This window comes from Juglans regia, chromosome 9 (genome assembly GCF_001411555.2).
Source record: "Juglans regia cultivar Chandler chromosome 9, Walnut 2.0, whole genome shotgun sequence".
Classification (NCBI taxonomy): domain Eukaryota; kingdom Viridiplantae; phylum Streptophyta; class Magnoliopsida; order Fagales; family Juglandaceae; genus Juglans; species Juglans regia.
In genome coordinates this window covers 13,085,758-13,104,576 of record NC_049909.1, presented here as the reverse complement: position 1 = coordinate 13,104,576, position 18,819 = coordinate 13,085,758, and the positions used below count along the sequence as shown (strand labels likewise).

The 18,819-nt window shown below is 33.6% G+C and overlaps 2 protein-coding genes across 2 annotated transcripts; both read right to left on the bottom strand.

Annotated features, from left to right (window-relative positions):
• Window positions 1-674: 674 nt before the first annotated feature.
• Window positions 675-3,202, bottom strand: LOC108986701 (cytochrome P450 71A26-like). The gene is made up of 2 exons (XM_018959410.2): window positions 2,151-3,202; window positions 675-1,338 (listed from the first exon to the last, which is right to left on the bottom strand). Exons 1-2 carry the CDS (start codon window positions 3,081-3,083, stop codon window positions 709-711), a joined length of 1,563 nt encoding a protein of 520 aa, XP_018814955.2. The 5' UTR covers window positions 3,084-3,202; the 3' UTR covers window positions 675-708.
• Window positions 3,203-14,796: 11,594 nt separating this feature from the next.
• Window positions 14,797-17,756, bottom strand: LOC108986713 (cytochrome P450 71A6-like). Its single transcript, XM_018959421.2, has 2 exons — window positions 16,818-17,756; window positions 14,797-15,420 (listed from the first exon to the last, which is right to left on the bottom strand). Exons 1-2 carry the CDS (start codon window positions 17,754-17,756, stop codon window positions 14,797-14,799), a joined length of 1,563 nt encoding a protein of 520 aa, XP_018814966.2.
• Window positions 17,757-18,819: the final 1,063 nt, after the last annotated feature.

The following is an 18,819-nucleotide window of genomic DNA, read 5'->3' as shown; positions in this document are numbered from 1 at the left end:
TTAAAATTTGAATCTTACAAATTAAATCATACCGGTTTGATATATAATAGAGTGCCCTTTTTTCTTTTTAAAGGGGACGTGGAGGCACCCAATTAAGTTCTGTAGTCCTATGTGGAGAAACCAAAAAAAAAAAAAAATTTAATTGATTCAAATTCAAAACCAAGCAGGCCATGAATTGTTTCAAAAATTAATATGGGAGATTGGCTGAAGGAGCGATTTGATTGATTTCAAAATTTAGGAAGTTAGAAGTTTTAATTGAAAGCACATACAAGGACTGCTTGGCCAGCCGGGTTTAAACTTTGAAAAATTCTATTCATCATATTTATACCACACACTATATATAATTTTTTTTTTCTTACTAAATGTGTGGTATATAGATGATGAGTAGAAAAAATCAATTAGTTTAAGAAGAATAAAATAAAATAAAATTAAAAAAAAAAATTAAAAATAAGTGTAGTGTGTGGGAATGATGAGTAGCAAAACTCATTAGAAGAAAAAAATAAGATTTAATACTTCAATCATTTAATGTCATATTAGAGAATATATAATGATGGTTAAAAGAACGATAGATGAATAACACTTTCTCTATGATAAATTATATGTTTTTACACCGAATTATAAATGGTAAAATTATTTCATTAATTATTTCCATAGATAGCAACATATATAAATTATATATAGGCAACACCATATATATAAATGGTAGAATTATTTCCCCGACTTATATATATATATAGGAGTACTTGCAACAGCAAGGAGAGGAACTTTTCTATGGATAGTAAGACCAGTGCATTGGGTCATGTTCAAATCCTCCAAACATGCACCACCAGGCAATGCCCAGTCGAACTCGTGCACAAGATTGGCCAACACAAGCTCATTGGTAGCCATGGCAAATGTGATTCCTGGGCATCCCCTCCTTCCAGCTCCAAATGGGATCAGCTGGAAATCATGTCCTCTAAAATCTACAGAAGAAGTCAAGAACCTCTCTGGTCGAAACTCTTCTGGTTCTTCCCACAATGCAGGGTCCCTTCCAATTGCCCATGCATTAATGAAAGTTAAGGTTCCAGCAGGAATGTGATAGCCCTTTATTTCAACATCTTGGGTTGATTCTCTGGGAACTAATAATGGGATTGGAGGATATAGCCGAAAGGTCTCTTTTATCACTGCTTTCAAGTAGTGCATGTTCTCTAAGTGGTTCTCAGTTATGCTGGTTTTGGCCTGTGAAATCCCCCTTACCTCATCTTGCAATTTCTTCATGACTCTAGGGTGCCTTAAGAGCTCTGACATTGCCCATTCTAGAACTGTGTAAGTAGTATCAGTTCCAGCAGCAAACATATCCTACAATAATCGAGGATAGACTTAAATTTATATGGAAAAGATTAGAAATTAGAAACTAAATAAATAGAAAGTGACAAAGAAATTAGCAGATCATAAATTATATGTGTACCTTAAAACAGAAAAACAATGATGAAATGGCACTAATTGTTAGAAAATTGATTCAAATATCCAAACTCAAAAGTGAGATTGATCCATATACCTTATAGAATAATACTAGATACAGTTTTAGAGTGTGCAAGTACTCCCGCGCACTCCCTTTTAAAAATAGAATCCACAATGAAATGCTTGGTTTTTTTATATGAATCTCAGATTTTCACTATTTCTTTTGAAGGGTATATATGCATAAGACTTGCACATCTAGACTATATAAATCATTTCCCTATTTTATATGAGCATGAAGCATGAATTATTTTGGATGATTGAATATGCATGCTCAACAATATCATAAATCAGGTATATTGTAATTCAACCAGCGCCCTCCCTAGCTAAATGATCCTAAGAGGGTTGCCTATTTGCCAATATATATATATATGGAGACCGAAGTTCTGAGAATTGGCACACCACCAAACACAGATATCACAGTACTCATGTTAACAGGAAAAACACTTGAAGATCAAAATATTTTATTTAGATATTCTGAGCAGCGCACCACAAACTGAATTTTGCAGATCACTCGTGAAAACATCTAATAAATCATGGTAGGTATCCGTAGATCAAATGTACAGACAGTTCATGATCCATCTTAAAAGTTCACAGAAATGTGGACACAACCCACAATTTAATCCAAATAGATTGTGATCGAGAAAGAGTACCAAGATTAGTGCTTTAATGCTTGTTTCGTCCATGGCAACTCCAGCAGCGTTATCATTTTGGATCTCGAGCAAAACGTCCACCAGATCTTTTTTATCTTCACCCAGAAGTAGTGTACTTCCATGATTCCCATTAATTCTGTTCTCTCTTTTGTGCTGCTCTACTATGCCATCTAAAAACTGATCAAACTCCTTATAGACTTTCTCCACTCGAGCATCAATACCATTGATTCCATTTACCCATGTCAGCCATGGAATGAAGTCCCCCACATTGAAAGCACCCAACAGTTTCATAAGCTCTCCCAACAACTGTCCAAACTTCTTCCCATCTTCACCTGTACTGTACTTCCTCCCAAAAGCCACTCTGCAAATGATATCGTTGGTCAGCGAGACAAACATCTCGCCTAAATTTACTGGCAACGACAACGAACAAGACTGGTCTCTGATCTTCTCCATGAACAAGGCTACTTCTTCTTCCCTTACAGCTCGAAAAGACTGAACCCTCTTGTTACTCAAAAGCTGGAGCACGCAAATGCTTCTCATTTGCCTCCAGTACTCCCCATAGGGAGCTGTCGACACATCCTTACCCTCGTAGAGAAGTCTGTCGGAAATGCTTAGTTTTGGTCTGTTGGAGAAGATGACATCATGGGTTTTCATGATCTCTCGAGCAGTGTCTGCAGACGACGCGATTAGCGCAGGCCGACTGCCGAAGTGAAGCAGCATGAGCGGGCCATGGCGTTGAGCTAACGAACAAAGGGTGCGGTGAGGATACAAACCGAGTTGGTGGAGGTTCCCTAGGAAAGGAAGCTTTGGCGGTGAAGGCGGCATGTTTTTGGGAGGGGTTATGGAGAGCCATTTGAGGAGAAAGAGCGCGAAGAAAAGAAAGGGAAAGCCATAGATAACGAAGGGATGCATATATTGGAGGTATATCTGCATCTGCTCTGGCAGCAGGACGAAGTTGTCTACTATTAGCTAGAGCTCTCTTTGTGGTCTTCCTTTCACCTTTTATTGGAGAATGCTAGATTTATCTGCAAGTCCGGGTTGTCTCTTTAAGAAATGAGTAATAGTCTTATGTGTGCAAGTTATGCATAATTTGCTAATAGACCAGCTTATGTATCGCAAAACCTTCCTTTTAAGGTGAAGCTAGCTAGGCAATACATTTATACTCCAATTATGGAATGTTTTATCTTTTATGTATCAAATTATCAAAACTAAAAAATATAGCCCTTTAATATATATATCAAATTTCATTAGAGCTTTGCTACACAACCTCTACCACACTCCACACTTCATAATTTTTTTAAATTTTTAATATTTTTTTTAAAATTTTTTTTAAATTATTTCAAATTTTCTATTCATTATTCATATAATAAATATTTGATAAAAGAAAAAAATAATAAAAATTAAAAATAATGTAGAGTGTAGAATGTTAGGAGGTTGTAAAGATTTTTTGAAACTAAAAAGTATAGTCACGTATCATATTTATTCATTTTTTTCAAATTGAATGTGTAGGATTTACGTACCTTAAATATATAAATATCATTTCTCTTAAAAAAAAAAATAGTATATTACACTTAGAATTCACATAAATTTCCATTGTAGACCCTTTTTTTTTTTTAAAATGGAGTACATTAATTAATTAAGTCAATCTTTGGTAAATTGATCAACAGACAGCAACACCCACGGGCCGGGGGTCGTGATCCCCAATAGCTAGCAAACAAACTAACATTTCCAGAAGGTCAAGGGCAATGTCTATCATTGTGATTTTGCATATCTTCCATGAAAGCTAAGATGATATATATATATATATAAGATTATTTTTTAGGTATTAATACATGGATGCAACTTTTTGTTATTTGGTCACGTTGGATGAAATGATGCATAAATAAAATGAAAGGATCCAACTTCAGTCCAATTACTTTTTATAATTGAACCAACCATAAAGATTAGAGAACTGCTACTATGCCACCTTAGTTATACCGTTCATTTTATTCTATTGATCATGTGGTACGACCACTTCAAAATAAAATTGGGTCCCAAAACACAAAAAGAGAAGATTAAAATCCTATATATATTCCTTCTACCCTTTATGTTATTTTTTTAATAAACCATGTGATACCATATGGTGGTACCACATCAATAGGGCAAAGTGAAGGTTATAATTAAAGCGGTATAGTTGCATTTATTTAAAGATTAACTTTTACAAAAACGACAATGTTGTGAAATTAATTTAATTTGAAAGACATGCATGAAAGAGAAAATATGGTAGAGAACTCTTAGAAGAATTGTTTAATGTTGATCAACTGTTAGAGGTGAGGATGTTTAGAAAATGAGATAAGATGAGAATTTTATGAATAGTAGTAAGATAGTTTGTGAATAGTAATGAGATAGTTTAAGTTAAATATTTATTGAGTTTTAAGAAAGGAGAGATAAAATGTTGAATAAAAAATATTTTAAGGAGAAATAAAAAGTTAATAAAAAATATTATAAATTTAAAATATTGTTAGAATATAATTTTTTAATATTATTTTTGTTTTGAGATTTAAAAATGTTGAATTGTTTTTTGTTTGAAAGTTTGGAAAAGTTGTAATGATTAGTTTGAAAGTATTTATTTTTTTAATAATGTTTGGAAAGGAAATGAGATGGGATGATATGAAATGTAAATTGTTTCCAAACATCCGGCTCAAGAGTAGGCTACTAAGGCCCCGCCATCCCCTTTGCATAAAATAAAATCAATCTTAAATGGTAAAATTTGGTAAAAAAGAAAAACCATTAAATATAGAAGTTTTACTAAAAAAAATCTTACTGAAAATATGCAAAATTTTCGGACAATAGTAAAATTGGAATAAAACAGCAAAATGATGATATATTACTCTTAAATATTTTATAAAATATGATGTTTATTTTGATATTGATGACATTATTTTTTTTTCAAAATTATGTATTAAAAAGAAGTATTCAAAATCATGTAGTAAAAAGAAGTATATATATATATATATATATATATATATAAATATATATATATCTAGATAAGGGATAATACTTTATTTACTGAAAAAAATAGATTCTCTTTCACATTCTTATAGTACTTATAATGATATTACTAATCAAAACAATATTAATATTTGTTTTGCATATCAGAAATTCTTAATAAAAATTTATTATTTATTATTTAAATATTATTATCATTTACATATCTTAAATCTGCAAATATGATTTCTTTTAAAAAAAAAATAGTATGTTACACTTCGAATTCACATAAATTTCCATTGTAGACCCCATTTTTTTTTTTTTTTAAATGGAATGAGAGAAACTTAATAAAAGTTGTATCTTAGCGTTACGAACAAGTCACTCTGGTTTTCCTTTCTTCCTTATCTAAATTACTAGTCGTGCACCATGTGCAGAAAAAAAAAATTATTAATTTCTAATTTTAGTCTATTTGTTACTAATTTGTAGATCATTTGCTTAATTACAGAGATCGAAAATATGACAAAAATCTTATAAATAAAAGAAAGCGTAATATTAATCTTGGCATTTAAGATTTCATGATATCTAAAATTACTTTAATTTATTGTCATTTAGCACTTGAACAGATGGCATAACTTAACAATTAAGAACAAAACTGTATATATATATTATTTCAAAGATGATCTTAAAGCCTATTTACTTTGTGTTACAACGTCTCATGCATGCATGTTACAATATTCGATCTACGAGGTTTGGTCGGCATAATTTAACATCCATCACAAAGTAAACTATGATTAATATATATATACTTTGATGGAGTACATTAATTAATTAAGTCAATCTTTGGTTAAATATTGATCAACAGACAGCCATGCAACACCCGGCCGCGGGGGTCATGATCTCCAATAGCTAGCAAACAAACTAACATTCCATAAGGTCAAGGGCAATGGATCTATGATCATTTTCATTTTGCATATCTTCCATGAAAGTTAAGATGATATATATATATATATATAAAAAAGATTATTTTTTTAGGTATTAATACATGGATGCAACTTGTTGTTTTTTGGTCACGTTGGATGAAATGATGCATAAATAAAATGAAAGGATCCAACTTCAGTCCAATTTCTTTTATAACTAAACCAATGATAAAGAACTCTTAGAAGAATTGTTAATGTTGATCAAGTACTTTTAGAGGCTTAGGGGGTGCTTGGAGAATGAGATAAGATGAAAATTTTATGAATAGTAATAAAATGGTTTGTGAATAGTAGTGAGATAGTTTGAGTACTTAAGTATTTATTGAGTTTTGAGAAAAGAGAAATAAAAAGTTGAACAAAAAATATTATAAATTTAAAATATTGTCAGAATATAATTTTTTAATATAATTTTTGTTTTAAGATTTAAAAAAGTTGAATTATTTTTTGTTTAAAAGTTTGAAAAAGTTGTAATGATTAGTTTGAAAGTATTTGTGCTTAAATAATGTTTGGAAAAGAAATGAGATGAGATGAGATGAGATGAAAATTGTTTCCAAACATCCCCTTAAAGTAGCCCTAGCTCAAGGGATAGGCAACCAAGGCCACTGCTTAAGGCCATCGCTAAAAAGAAAAAAAAAATATTATGACCCTAAAAATAAACTACATAAAAATATTTGTTAGCATAAAATAAGGAAAAAGTTTTGGCTAAAATAAAATTAATCTTAAATGGTAAATTTTGTTAAAAAAACAAAACCAGTAAATATAAAAGTTTTAATAAAAAAAATCTTACTCAAAATGTACAAAATTTTCAGACAATAGTGAAATTGGAATAGAAGTAGCAAAATGATGATATATTAGTACTCTTGAATATTAATTTATAAAATATGATGTTTATTTTGATATTGATGGTATTATTTGCTTTCAAAATTGAGTATTGAAAGAAGCATATATATGAATAAGGGATGATACTCGATTTACAGAAAAATTAGATTTTATTTCAAATTGTTATAGTACTTATAGATATTATTAATCAAAACAATATTAATATTTGTTTTGCATCTCATAATTTTTCAATAAAATTTTATTATTTAATATTTAAGTATTATTCTCATTTTTAAATTATAGTACTGCTCTTGAAGGGGTTCAATTTAGGGTAGTACATCAATTTCGGGAAGGTAATCAAGCGGCGGATTTTCTAGCACGGCAAGGCGAGTTTTGATGGAATTTTACTTACGAAGGACATCAGAATTTGCCACGGATCTTGAAAGGTATTCTTCGTCTTGAAAATTTGGGTTTTCCTGGCCTCAGGATTTAAATTTTTTTGGGGTTTTGCTTTATTGGTTTTGGTTTAAAAATAGGCATGTTTAGATTGGTTTTTATTGTTTTATTTATTTAGTTTATTGTATAGGTTGTTTTTATTTTATTGGTTTTTTATGTCTGGGATGGTTTTATTAAATTTTTGTAAGTCCCAAGTATCCTGCTTGTTATCACGGTATTCCTCCACCATAAGCAAGGGCAATCAATAAAATTGGGATGGTTGCTACTCTTTTACGGGGAGAGAGATTCAATATGTGCGAACATGTCTAGTACTATTGAAATGATGAAAATTTTTAAATTCAAATTAGAAAAGAAAAACGGATAAAATGGAGTTGACATTCAATATGTATAATATTATGCGTAAAATCATACATATATATAGTACTACTCATTTAATAATAAATGTGTCGAGATGTGTCTCCCATCAGGCAACTACTACAAGGTAGAAGACATAAAGGTCATGTTTTGTATAGGAATAATTCTTCTCATCAGTCACTATTTACTATCTCACACCTTACATCTTATAAAAAACACTCTCACATTCTATTAAAAGAAAAAAAAAATTGTATATATAACATTTCTCTTTACATAGACTCTCATGACGGACTCTCGTTTTGTTACCAAAAGAGCAATATGGAAGGTTCTCCCTTCACCTATTTTCCATGTGGGTGAGCTCACACGAGAATGAGGTATATATTTTCACTTCTTTTTTGAGTCTTTATTTTTATTTTTTTTATTTTACCCACACAATGACAAAAATACATGATAAAATAAAAGCTACTATTACAAGTTGAGTATAAAATGGAAAATGAAAGGAAATAATTACAAGAATGGTTGAACTTTGAAGAAGTAGTAGTTTGACAACGTGCCAAATTCAATTGTGTTTTACTTGTTATATCTAATTAACACCTACATCCATGTTTGGTGGAGTTTGAAACATAAAAATGTGAGATGGCTATATCGATAATGATAACTGATATAGACAAAAATTTGAACTACACGTGTTTGAGACCATAAGTATCATTGATGACCAATTCAAAGTTTAATTTAAAATAATAGTGATTACTTTGGTTTAAACTTTATTATTACTTCTCGTAGACCCACCAATCAAAGTATAAATATTTAATTATATATAATTTTTAATTTTATTTTATAATAATTTAAATATTTTATAACTTTTGCAAACCAAGTGCAAAGATCAAACAAATTTGCATTAAAAAAGAAATATCCATACAAGTCTTCTTGGTCTTTTACTTTCAAGTTCCGTTAGTGTTGGGGATAAGATAAACATGTGATCCAACCCATGAGATGATGATGATAAAGGTTCATAACCAAGCAAGAAAATAGAAGACGAAACCTGTTAAGAGATAAAGAATAAAGCTGATAATTTGATAACTTGCAAAATGGGGAAAGTGACGAGTGAAATGAGGTTAAAAATGTGGGATAAGACATAAAACAAAAGAGATAACTTAAAAGGGGAAAAAATGAGAGAGATAGGAGGAGACTTCTACAAACCTAGGGTCTATATTCACTCTTCGGATCCGTTTGACAACATAATTATTCTCAAGTATTCTTAGATATTTCATTATCAAACATCACTCAAACACAAAATATTTTTTAATTTTTAATTTTTAATTTTTTCATCTAATCATTACCTAATTATTATAACTTTTTCAAACTCTCAAATAAAACACAAAAAACAATAAATTTTAAAAAATAATTTAAAATAAAAATAATATTAAAAAATAATTTTCAAATAATTTTTTAATTTTATAATATTTTACTCAACTTTGTCTCTCATTTTTCAAAACTCAATAAAACATCTTAATTCAAACCATTTCACTACTATTCACAGATATATTAAGATATTCTAAGTATCTTGCAGGTTTGGGGGTGGGATGAAATACAAAATTTTCATCTCATTTCATCTTATCATTACATATTTTTCAAATCTCCATATAAAATATAATAAACAATTCAAGTTTTTCAAATCCCAACACAATAATAATATTAAAATATAATATTTTAAACTTTCAAATAAAACACAAAATTCTTATCTCATCTCCCAAACCTGCAAAACCTGCATATTTACCATTATATAGAGAACAAAGTGGATTTCAAACTTGTGGACATAGACCTTAGTGTTGAATTACAAAATCTTGACGTCTATCTCTCTAGACTTTAGTGTTGATTCATGTAAATCTTGATGTCTATTTTTTTATTTATATTTCATGTATTTTATTTACAGTTTAATCTATGGAGGAGCATCCACAGTTTCAAATTGTTTTAAGCACCAAATGCCAGACGACACAGATTGAAATTTTTCTAATTTTGTATATCAAGAGAGCTTAAAATGCATCGAGAATTATCTTATTTACTAACAAAATACCGAACCTGAGTTAGTTTGGCCTTGATGAGAATATCCTTCCGAACATTAAAGGCTTTTTGCAGTGTCTTAGTGGCCTTCGATACTAATCCCCCAATCTTCTTAGCGACGCTGGAAACCCTACTTAAATACTACGCAATTAGATCAACAAATGCCACAATCAATGGATTTGATGTCGTTTCTCCTTTTATCCCAAGTACACCTCCCAAACCGAACCTGATCGATAGTGTGTTATCAGCCTCACGGAGTGGAATTAGGAATTGAATAGGTGAAGTGTTTAGTTCAACCAAGACTAGAATTGGCTTTGTTGTGCAGAAAGGAGGGGGACTTAAACGCAGAGTATCACTTGGTGGGACATAGCATTTTGACATTTAGTGGAACTCGGCGTTTAATGAGAAGAATGAGCACGAGGGACTGCCATCTTGAAATGCAGTGTTTCCTTTTAGTTATTACGGTCATTTCCACATTTTAGACTGTTGTTATTTCATTTGTATTTCTTTGTAATTCTGTTATTTGCTTTTACATGTGTCAAGAGTCTATTTACTTAGTTTGTTAGCCATGGAGGCAGTATAAGAGGGAGGGACTAAATAAGGGAAAAATCATCTAAAAAATGTATGCTCATTGAAGTTCTTAGAGGTTAGGGTTGCCTCAAACAATCCCTCTTATCAGTAATATTACATCATTTCCAGAGAATTCGATATTCATTACATTCCTTCCATTAAACTTTATTAGAATTGAATTGGAATCATTACAATTGGTATCTAAAGCCACTGATCTTGATGGCAGAAGGCACTTGATTTAAGCAAAAGCAGGAAGCACTTCAAATGCAAGTTGAAACCCAAGAGGAGAGTAAGTAAATGAGGGAGAGACTTGCTCAATTGACCGAATGATGAAGGCCATTATCACCAACTAGACTCAAATGGTTGATTGAGATCCACACTTGGAACAAGATCTTGAGATCCAGGATCATCGCAGAGGCTCTAATAGAGCTATGAGACTGGAATTCCTCCATTTTTATGGAGAAAATCCAACAAGTTGGATTTTCAAGGCCACATATTACTTTAACTTCCATCAAACCCAACCTGCTCATCATTTGCTTATGGCTTCATATCACATCAAGATGCTATAGAGAGTGGACAATTCAGTGCCTAGGAGATGTTTACTAGAGCCTTGCAAATCCGGTTTGGACCCACTGCCTATGATAAGCCCATGGAGGCACTTACAAGACTTGAACAAATTTCAAAAGTGGCTGCTTACAAAGCCCAATTTGAAGCTATGTCGAATCAGCTGAAGAGGCTCTTGGACTCACATAAGCTAAGCTGCTTCCTTAGTGGCTTCAAGGATGAGATTTAGCTTCCAATCTGAATGCTCAATCCTGTGAATCTCAGTGCTACATTTGGTTTAGCTAAAATCTAGGAAGAACACTTCGCCAGTGCCAAGAAATCAATAAAGGGTTGGGTAGATAATGGCAACACTTAGTCAGGGAGTAGCCTGAGTCAGTGGATTCCACAAGCATAAACACATAATAAAGGGCATAAATACTCCACAACTACAGGGAAAATATCCTCAATACAAATGGATGAAAAGAGGAAAAGGGAATTATGCTACCATTGTGATGAAAAGTAGAACCCCTCTCATATATAAATCTCTCAAGGTTTATCTCTCATATATGAAAATCCCTACCATTGGGGCATATGGTATCGGCAAAAGGGGTAAAAGTTGACCCCAAAAAGGTGGCTTCTATGCTTGATTGGCCAATTCTAACCAACACCAAATCCTTTAGGGGATTCTCGGGTTTAACGGGGTACTACAGGAAGTTTATCAAATACTATGGCCTCATTGCTATCCCTTTGACTATCATTTTAAGAAAGAATTCATTTACATAGGATGAGAGTACTAACTACCAAGGCTTTTCAAGAGCTCAAGGCAAGTGTAACACACCCCCTAGTACTAAAGTTACCTAATTTCTCTCATCCTTTCACCAAAGAATGTGACCCAAGTGGTTGTGGAATAGGGTTTGCCCTAATGCAGAGGGGGCAGCCTATAGACTATCTTAGCAAGGCTTTAGAAGGGAGGGCTAATATTGCTTTATCCACCTATGAAATGTTGGCCCTTGTTACAATTTTGCAAAAGTGGCGGCCCTGCTTATTGGGCCAGTCCTTCATTATAAAAACAGATCAACATGCTTTAAAATTTTTATTGGAGCAAAAGGTGAGGATTGTGGTTCAACAAAAATGAGTTACGAAGCTTATGAGTTATAACTTCCAAATTGAGTACAAAAGGGCATGGAGAATAAGATAGCGGATGCTCTTTTTAGAAAGCATGAGCAAGAAGAAAAATCAGAAGGGATGTTGACTATTATCTCCTTCCCGACCCCAGTATGAATAGATTGATGAGCTCAAAATTAGCTATTCTATCTCACCTGAATTGAAGGAACTTCTATCCAAACTTCAGAATAATCAGGAAGCCCTCAAGGATTTTACATTTCAAGCAAGGGCTCATACTAAAAAAGGGGAGGTTTGTACTAGACCCTAATTCCCATTTTAAGGAGAAGGTCCTTCAATTTATACATGTGAATCCATAGGCAGGGCATTCGGGATATCTTAAAATCTATCATAGTGCAAAGAAGGGCCTTTTTTGGAAATGGATGGAGAAAGATATAAAGAAAATTGGTTAGAGAGTGTGATGTCAGCCAGATTAACAAACATCAAACAATCTCCCCTACGAGTATCCTCCAAATTCTCTCCATTCCAGGGCAAGCCTGGGAGGAGATCTCCCTGGAGTTTATTGAGGGATTGCCCTTATCAGAGGGTGCTAGTGTCATTTTGGTGGTGGTTGATTGGTTAACAAAGTATGGTCACTTTCTAGCTCTATCCCACCCCTACACAGCTTCTAGGGTTGCCTCCATGTTCCAAAATGAAGTTTTTAAATTTCATGGCCTCCCGAAGACCACAATCTCAAACAGACACCCAGTGTTTTAAGTTGCTTTTGGAAGAGCTTGTTTATCGTGCAAGATTCGTCCTTGAACTATAGCTCAGCTTACCATTCAGATATAAATGGTCAAATTGAAGCCCTGAATTAGTGCCTAGAGGGTTACTTAAGGTGTTATGCAGGATCTAAGCCGAAAGGTTGGGTTCAATGGTCGCTTATGGGCAAATGGTGGTATGATAGTTCATAACACACCTGCACCAAGATCTCCCATTTTGAGGCCTTGTATGGCTACCCTTCACCTAAACTCACATCCTACATACTAGGGACTGCATCTAAGGACTCTATTGACCAACTACTAGGCACCAAGATACAGATCAGGGGACTATTGAAAGAAAAATATGGAAATTGCACAGCACTGAATGAAGTTTTATGCGGATAAAAAGAGAACTGAGAGGAAGTTTGAAAAAGGGACTAGGTTTACCTTTGATTGCAGCCTACAGACAAAACTCTCTAATGGTGCGACACAACCTGAGTGTCACCGAAATTCTACGGGCCTTTCCAAGTGATTCAAGTACTGGGGAAGGTGGCCTATCGACTCAACCTACTGGCCACCTCAAGAATCAACTATGTTTTCCACATTTCTTGCCTCAAATGGAAACTTGGAAGCCAGATTCAATCCATTCCCTCCCTGCACCCCATCAACGTAGGTGGGGAGATACAACCCGAGCCTGAAGCCATTCTTGATAGACTCCTCAAACGCCAGGGCCACCATTCTGTCACTAAAGTATTAATCAAGTGGGTTGGGGCGTCATCTGAAGACAATAGTTGGGAGCTCCTCTAGAAGCTTCAAGAACTTTACCCACACTTTGTGGGTAAGGTTCATTAAGTGGGAGAGAGTGTTATGAGCCTCACAGAGTGGAACTTGGAATTGAGTAGCATAAGTGTTAGTTTAGTCAAGACTAGAGTTGTCTTTGTCGTGCAGAAGGAGGGGGACTTAAACGCATCGTATCACTAAGTGGGACACAACATTTTGGCATTCAATGGAATACAACATTTTGCGAGAAGAAGGAGCACAAGAGACTGCCAGCTTGAAACATAGTGTTTCCTTTTAGTTATTAGGGTCATTTCCACACTTCAAACTAATGTTATTTCATTTGCATTTCTTTGTAATTCCGTTATTTGCTTTACACATGTTAAGAGTATATATATTTGTTTACTTTGTTAGCCTTGGGAACAGTATTAGAGCAAGAAACCGGATGAGGGAAAAATCATCTGAAAAATGTATGCTCATTGAAGTTCTTAGAGGCTAGGATTGCCTCGAACAATCCCTCTTATCAATAATATTACATAATTTCCAAATAATTCGATCTTCACTCCATTCCTTCTATTAAATTTCATTACAATTGAATTGAAATCATAACATAGTGCCTCCAGTTGAGCCATCGCCGACTCTAGCCTAGCAATTGGCTTCTCCTCCATCACTCTCCTCCTCCCCCAGAAAGAGAGATTGATTCTAGAAAGCCCAATGGTGTTCATAAAGCTGAGTGAGAGCTATTCAAGGAAGAAGTTGTCATTGTAGATCAGACAAGTCATAAGCGTAAGGATGAAAATATCGTGGCCTTTGAGTCATGGTAATTACCTTAGCGTTTGAAAGAATAATATTGCATGGGTTGAATAGCGGTGGTCTTCTAGACGCGGTTTATCGCTCAAGAAGGGTGCTTTCCATTGTATAGACGATCCAAGCTTTATCAACTTGAAGCTTGATTACTCATTAGTATCGTAGCAGAATTTCTTTGTTGCAAATCATCTGCAACGGATCAGAAGGAATAATACATTTAAGTGGAAACTTAAGGGGCTGGAGATTGAATCGATTGGAGATCGAGTTGGCGGAACACACCTTTGGTATTGGTCATTAATTTGATACCATATCAGGGGATGATGATTAAACGAATAATAAATAACACTTCTCTACAACAAATGATATGTTTTTAAACCGACTTATAGATGGTAAAATTATTTCATTATTTCCAAAGCAACACATTGACATAGCTATCCACCACCATAAATAGTAGAATTATTTCCCCGACTTATACGTAGGAGTACTTGCAACAGCAAGGAGGGGAACTTTTCTATGGACGGTAAGACCAATACATTGGGTCATGTTCAAATCCTCCACACATGCATCACCAGGCAATGCCCAATCAAACTTGTGCACAAGATTGGCCAACACAAGCTCATTGGTAGCCATGGCAAATGTGATTCCTGGGCATCCCCTTCTTCCAGCTCCAAATGGGATCAGTTGGAAATCATGTCCTCTGAAATCTATAGAAGAATTCAAGAACCTCTCGGGTCGAAACTCCTCAGGTTCTTCCCACAATGCAGGGTCCCTTCCAATTGCCCATGCATTAATGAAAGCTATGGTTCCAGCAGCAATGTGATAGCCCTTTACTTCAACATCTTGGGTTGATTCTCTGGGAACTAATAATGGGAATGGAGGATATAACCGAAGGGTCTCTTTGGTCACTGCTTTCAAGTACTGCATTTTCTCTATGTCTTTCTCGTTTATGCTGGTTTTTGCTTGGGAAATCCCCCTTACCTCATCTTGCAGTTTCTTCATGACTCTAGGGTGCCTTAAGAGTTCTGACATTGCCCACTCTAGGACTGTGTAAGTAGTATCAGTTCCAGCAGCAAACATATTCTGCAATAATCGAAGGTACTAGACTTAAATTTATATGGAAAAGATGGAAACTTTTGCAACAGAAAACATGTAAAAATTGCCACCAAGCTAGGCATGAAATCGATTCAGATATTCACAGAGAAACAAAATCAATCCATATATATATTTTATATGAGAAGGAAGCATTATTTTTGCATGATTTATCATAAGTCAAAATAATCCTATATACTCGCACATTTTGAAGCCAGGCTGAACTAAGAAAGCTGGTTGCCTATTTTTTGTCGACATGCAGTAGAAGCCCAAGCTCGGACTTTTCATAACACCAACCACAACACCAGAACCACTTTGCAGATTGAGAATTCTGAAAAATCATGGTGGATATAGGTAGCACTGTGGACAGTTTATGATCTATCTTAATTAAATGTTCACGGAAATGTCGTCACAACCCACGATTTTAATCCAATTAGATCTATCTAATAATGAACTTTAAGCATAATGAGAAGTGTCTTGGTGGGTTGTTTATCTCGGGACTTGTAATTATTGGTATTTATGGGATTTTTAGAAAGAACTTCAGTCTATTATTTCTTCTCTTAATATTCAGTTTAGGCATGTGTTTAGAGAAGCAAACATGGAGGCGGATTTTTCAACTAAACATGGGACTAATGGAGGAACTTAGGATTTCTTTGGAGAGTAGTTTGGTCCGGGGAGGCTTAGGGTGAGTTTGGTTGCCAAACTCATCTCAATTCATCATTACAATTTTTTCAAATTTCAATACAAAATATAATAAATAATTCTACTTTTTTAAATTTTAAAATAATAATAATATTAAAAAATAATATTTTAACAATATTTTATCATCTTAACTTAACTCAACTTAACTCACTTCAATATCCAAACACACACTTAGGAGTCTCATTCGTACATATAGATGGGATATTCTTTATGTTAGACGTTAGGTGATATTTTTTTGTTTTGGTTGAAACTTTGGTTGGGATTATTGTTGTAATCATCATCGTCCTCCTGCTTGAAAGAGAGTTTTTATTATTAATAAATAGAGGTGTGGTCATCTTTTTCCTTAAAAATAAATAAATAAGTACAATGAGAAGTGGTAGATTCACGTGTGAACGTTATAAAAATAAATTTAAAAATTAATGTAATTTGATGTAATATGTTAAATGATCTACTTTATAATAAATATTTTTTTTATATAATAAATTTATTAATTAGTTCGCCGGAAGAAACATTTCACAACTGCAATAATAATCTTTTCATTTTTTTTACTCTTTTTAAATCATTTTTGGTTAATTTGACAACACCGGCAATGAGGATCTTTTCCCCCTTTTTGGGTTAAATTAATCATATATAATAATCTTCTTTTTGAATTCAGAGAGAGAGAGAGAGAGAGAGAGAGAGAGTACCAAGATTAGTGCTTTGATGCTTTCTTCGTCCAAGGCGGGCGCACGGCCAGCAGCGTTGTCCTTTTGAATCTCGAGCAAAACGTCCACCAGATCTTTTCTATCTTCACCTAGAACAGTACTTCCGTCCCCATTTCTGCTCTGTCTTTTGTGCTGTTCAAGTATGCCATCCAAAAACTGATCAAACTCTTTGTAGACTTTCTCCACTCGAGCATCAATACCATTGATGCGGTTTACCCATGTAAGCCATGGAATGTAGTCCCCCACATTGAAAGTACCCAACAGTTTCATAAGCTCTCCCAACAACTTTCCAAACTTCTTCCCATCTTGATCACCTGCATTATACTTCTTCCCAAAAGCCACTCTGCAAATGATATCATTGGTTAGCGATGCAAACATCTCGCCTAAATTTACCGGCAATGACAACGAACAGCACTGATCATCTCTGATCTTCTCCAGGAAAAAGGCTACTGCTTCTTCCCTTACAGCTCGAAAAGACTGAACCCTCTTGTTGCTTAAAAGCTGGAGCACGCAAATGCTTCTCAGCTGTCTCCAATACTCCCCATACGGAGCTGTTGACACATCCTTACCATCATAGAGAAGTCTGTCGGATATGCTTAGTTTTGGTCTGTTGGAGAAGATGAAATCATGGGTTTTCATGATCTCGCGAGCAGTGTCTGCAGACGACGCGATTAGCGCACGCCGACGGCCGATGTGAAGCAGCATGAGCGGGCCATGGCGTTGAGCCAGTGCAGAAAGGGAGCGATGAGGATACAAACCTAGTTGGTGGAGGTTCCCAAGGAGTGGAAGCTTTGGCGGTGAAGGCGGCACGTTTTTAGGAGGGGTTATGGAGAGCCATTTGGGGAGAAAGAGTAATACAAATAGAAGAAAGGGAACGCCATAGATAACTAAGGGATTCATAGCAAGGACGTATCTCTGCATGAGTCGATGCTCTATTGGCAGGCAAACAAATGTACATTGTTCAACTGTTGGAGCTCTCTTTATCGCATGGCAATCAAAACAAACATAAATATTTAATTTTAGAGAAATATTTTAATCATAAATAAATTACACAAATATAAATTAACTTATAAATTGATATGATTTAATATAGTATGTCAATTGTAAAGTTACTTTTATGTAAATTAAATCTAACAGATTTCATAAATCTGCATCAAGTTATAAATTTACTTTTATATAATTTTTTATATATATATATGTTATATTTCTCTTAATTTTATTCTACTTTTAATTTGGTTTATAAGTTTACTTTGAAGTTGTCTGAACTTCATTTTATTTGATCACTAATTGCAATGAGAATCTATAGATAGAGGAAAGACGACAAGATGCTATACATGAAAAGAGATGTAATGTTTTTGAGATTTATAATCATTTAACACATGAATGGATGAGGTATACCATATGACTCAACAATAACAAATTAAATATATATATATATATATATATATATATATACACTACTTGTGAATTTACTTTCATGATTTTTCTTTCTATAGTACCTAACATTTGTCATTGAATAAATAACCACACACTTGTGAATCGTAATCTCGTATATTTGGTTATGAGAATATTTGAGAGTTTTTCTTATAATGGATTTTAGAAATTATAAAGAGAGATATTTTGAATAAATTTATTTTTTGAAAATAATTGGAGTTTGTAAAAGAGAATAATTATAGTTGAAAAGTTGTATGAAAAGTTAAATAGAAATTTTGTAAGGAATTAAAGATGTTTGGTTTAATTTTAAAAATTAATATTTTGAAAAAATTTTAGTTAAACTGCCAAACAAGATTTTGGAGGGGTCGATCTATTTTGAGAGATATTTTTTTCTCTTTTTTTTTAGATTTGAAAATGTTTTGTTGAAAGTTTTTGAATTTTTTGAAATCTTTTAAGATTTTCGAAAAAAATTAGTAACCAAACAAGCCCTTTATTCTCCATATACTTGGAAGCGAGAGAAAGCATTAGAAGGTATACCTTGAAAAAAGGA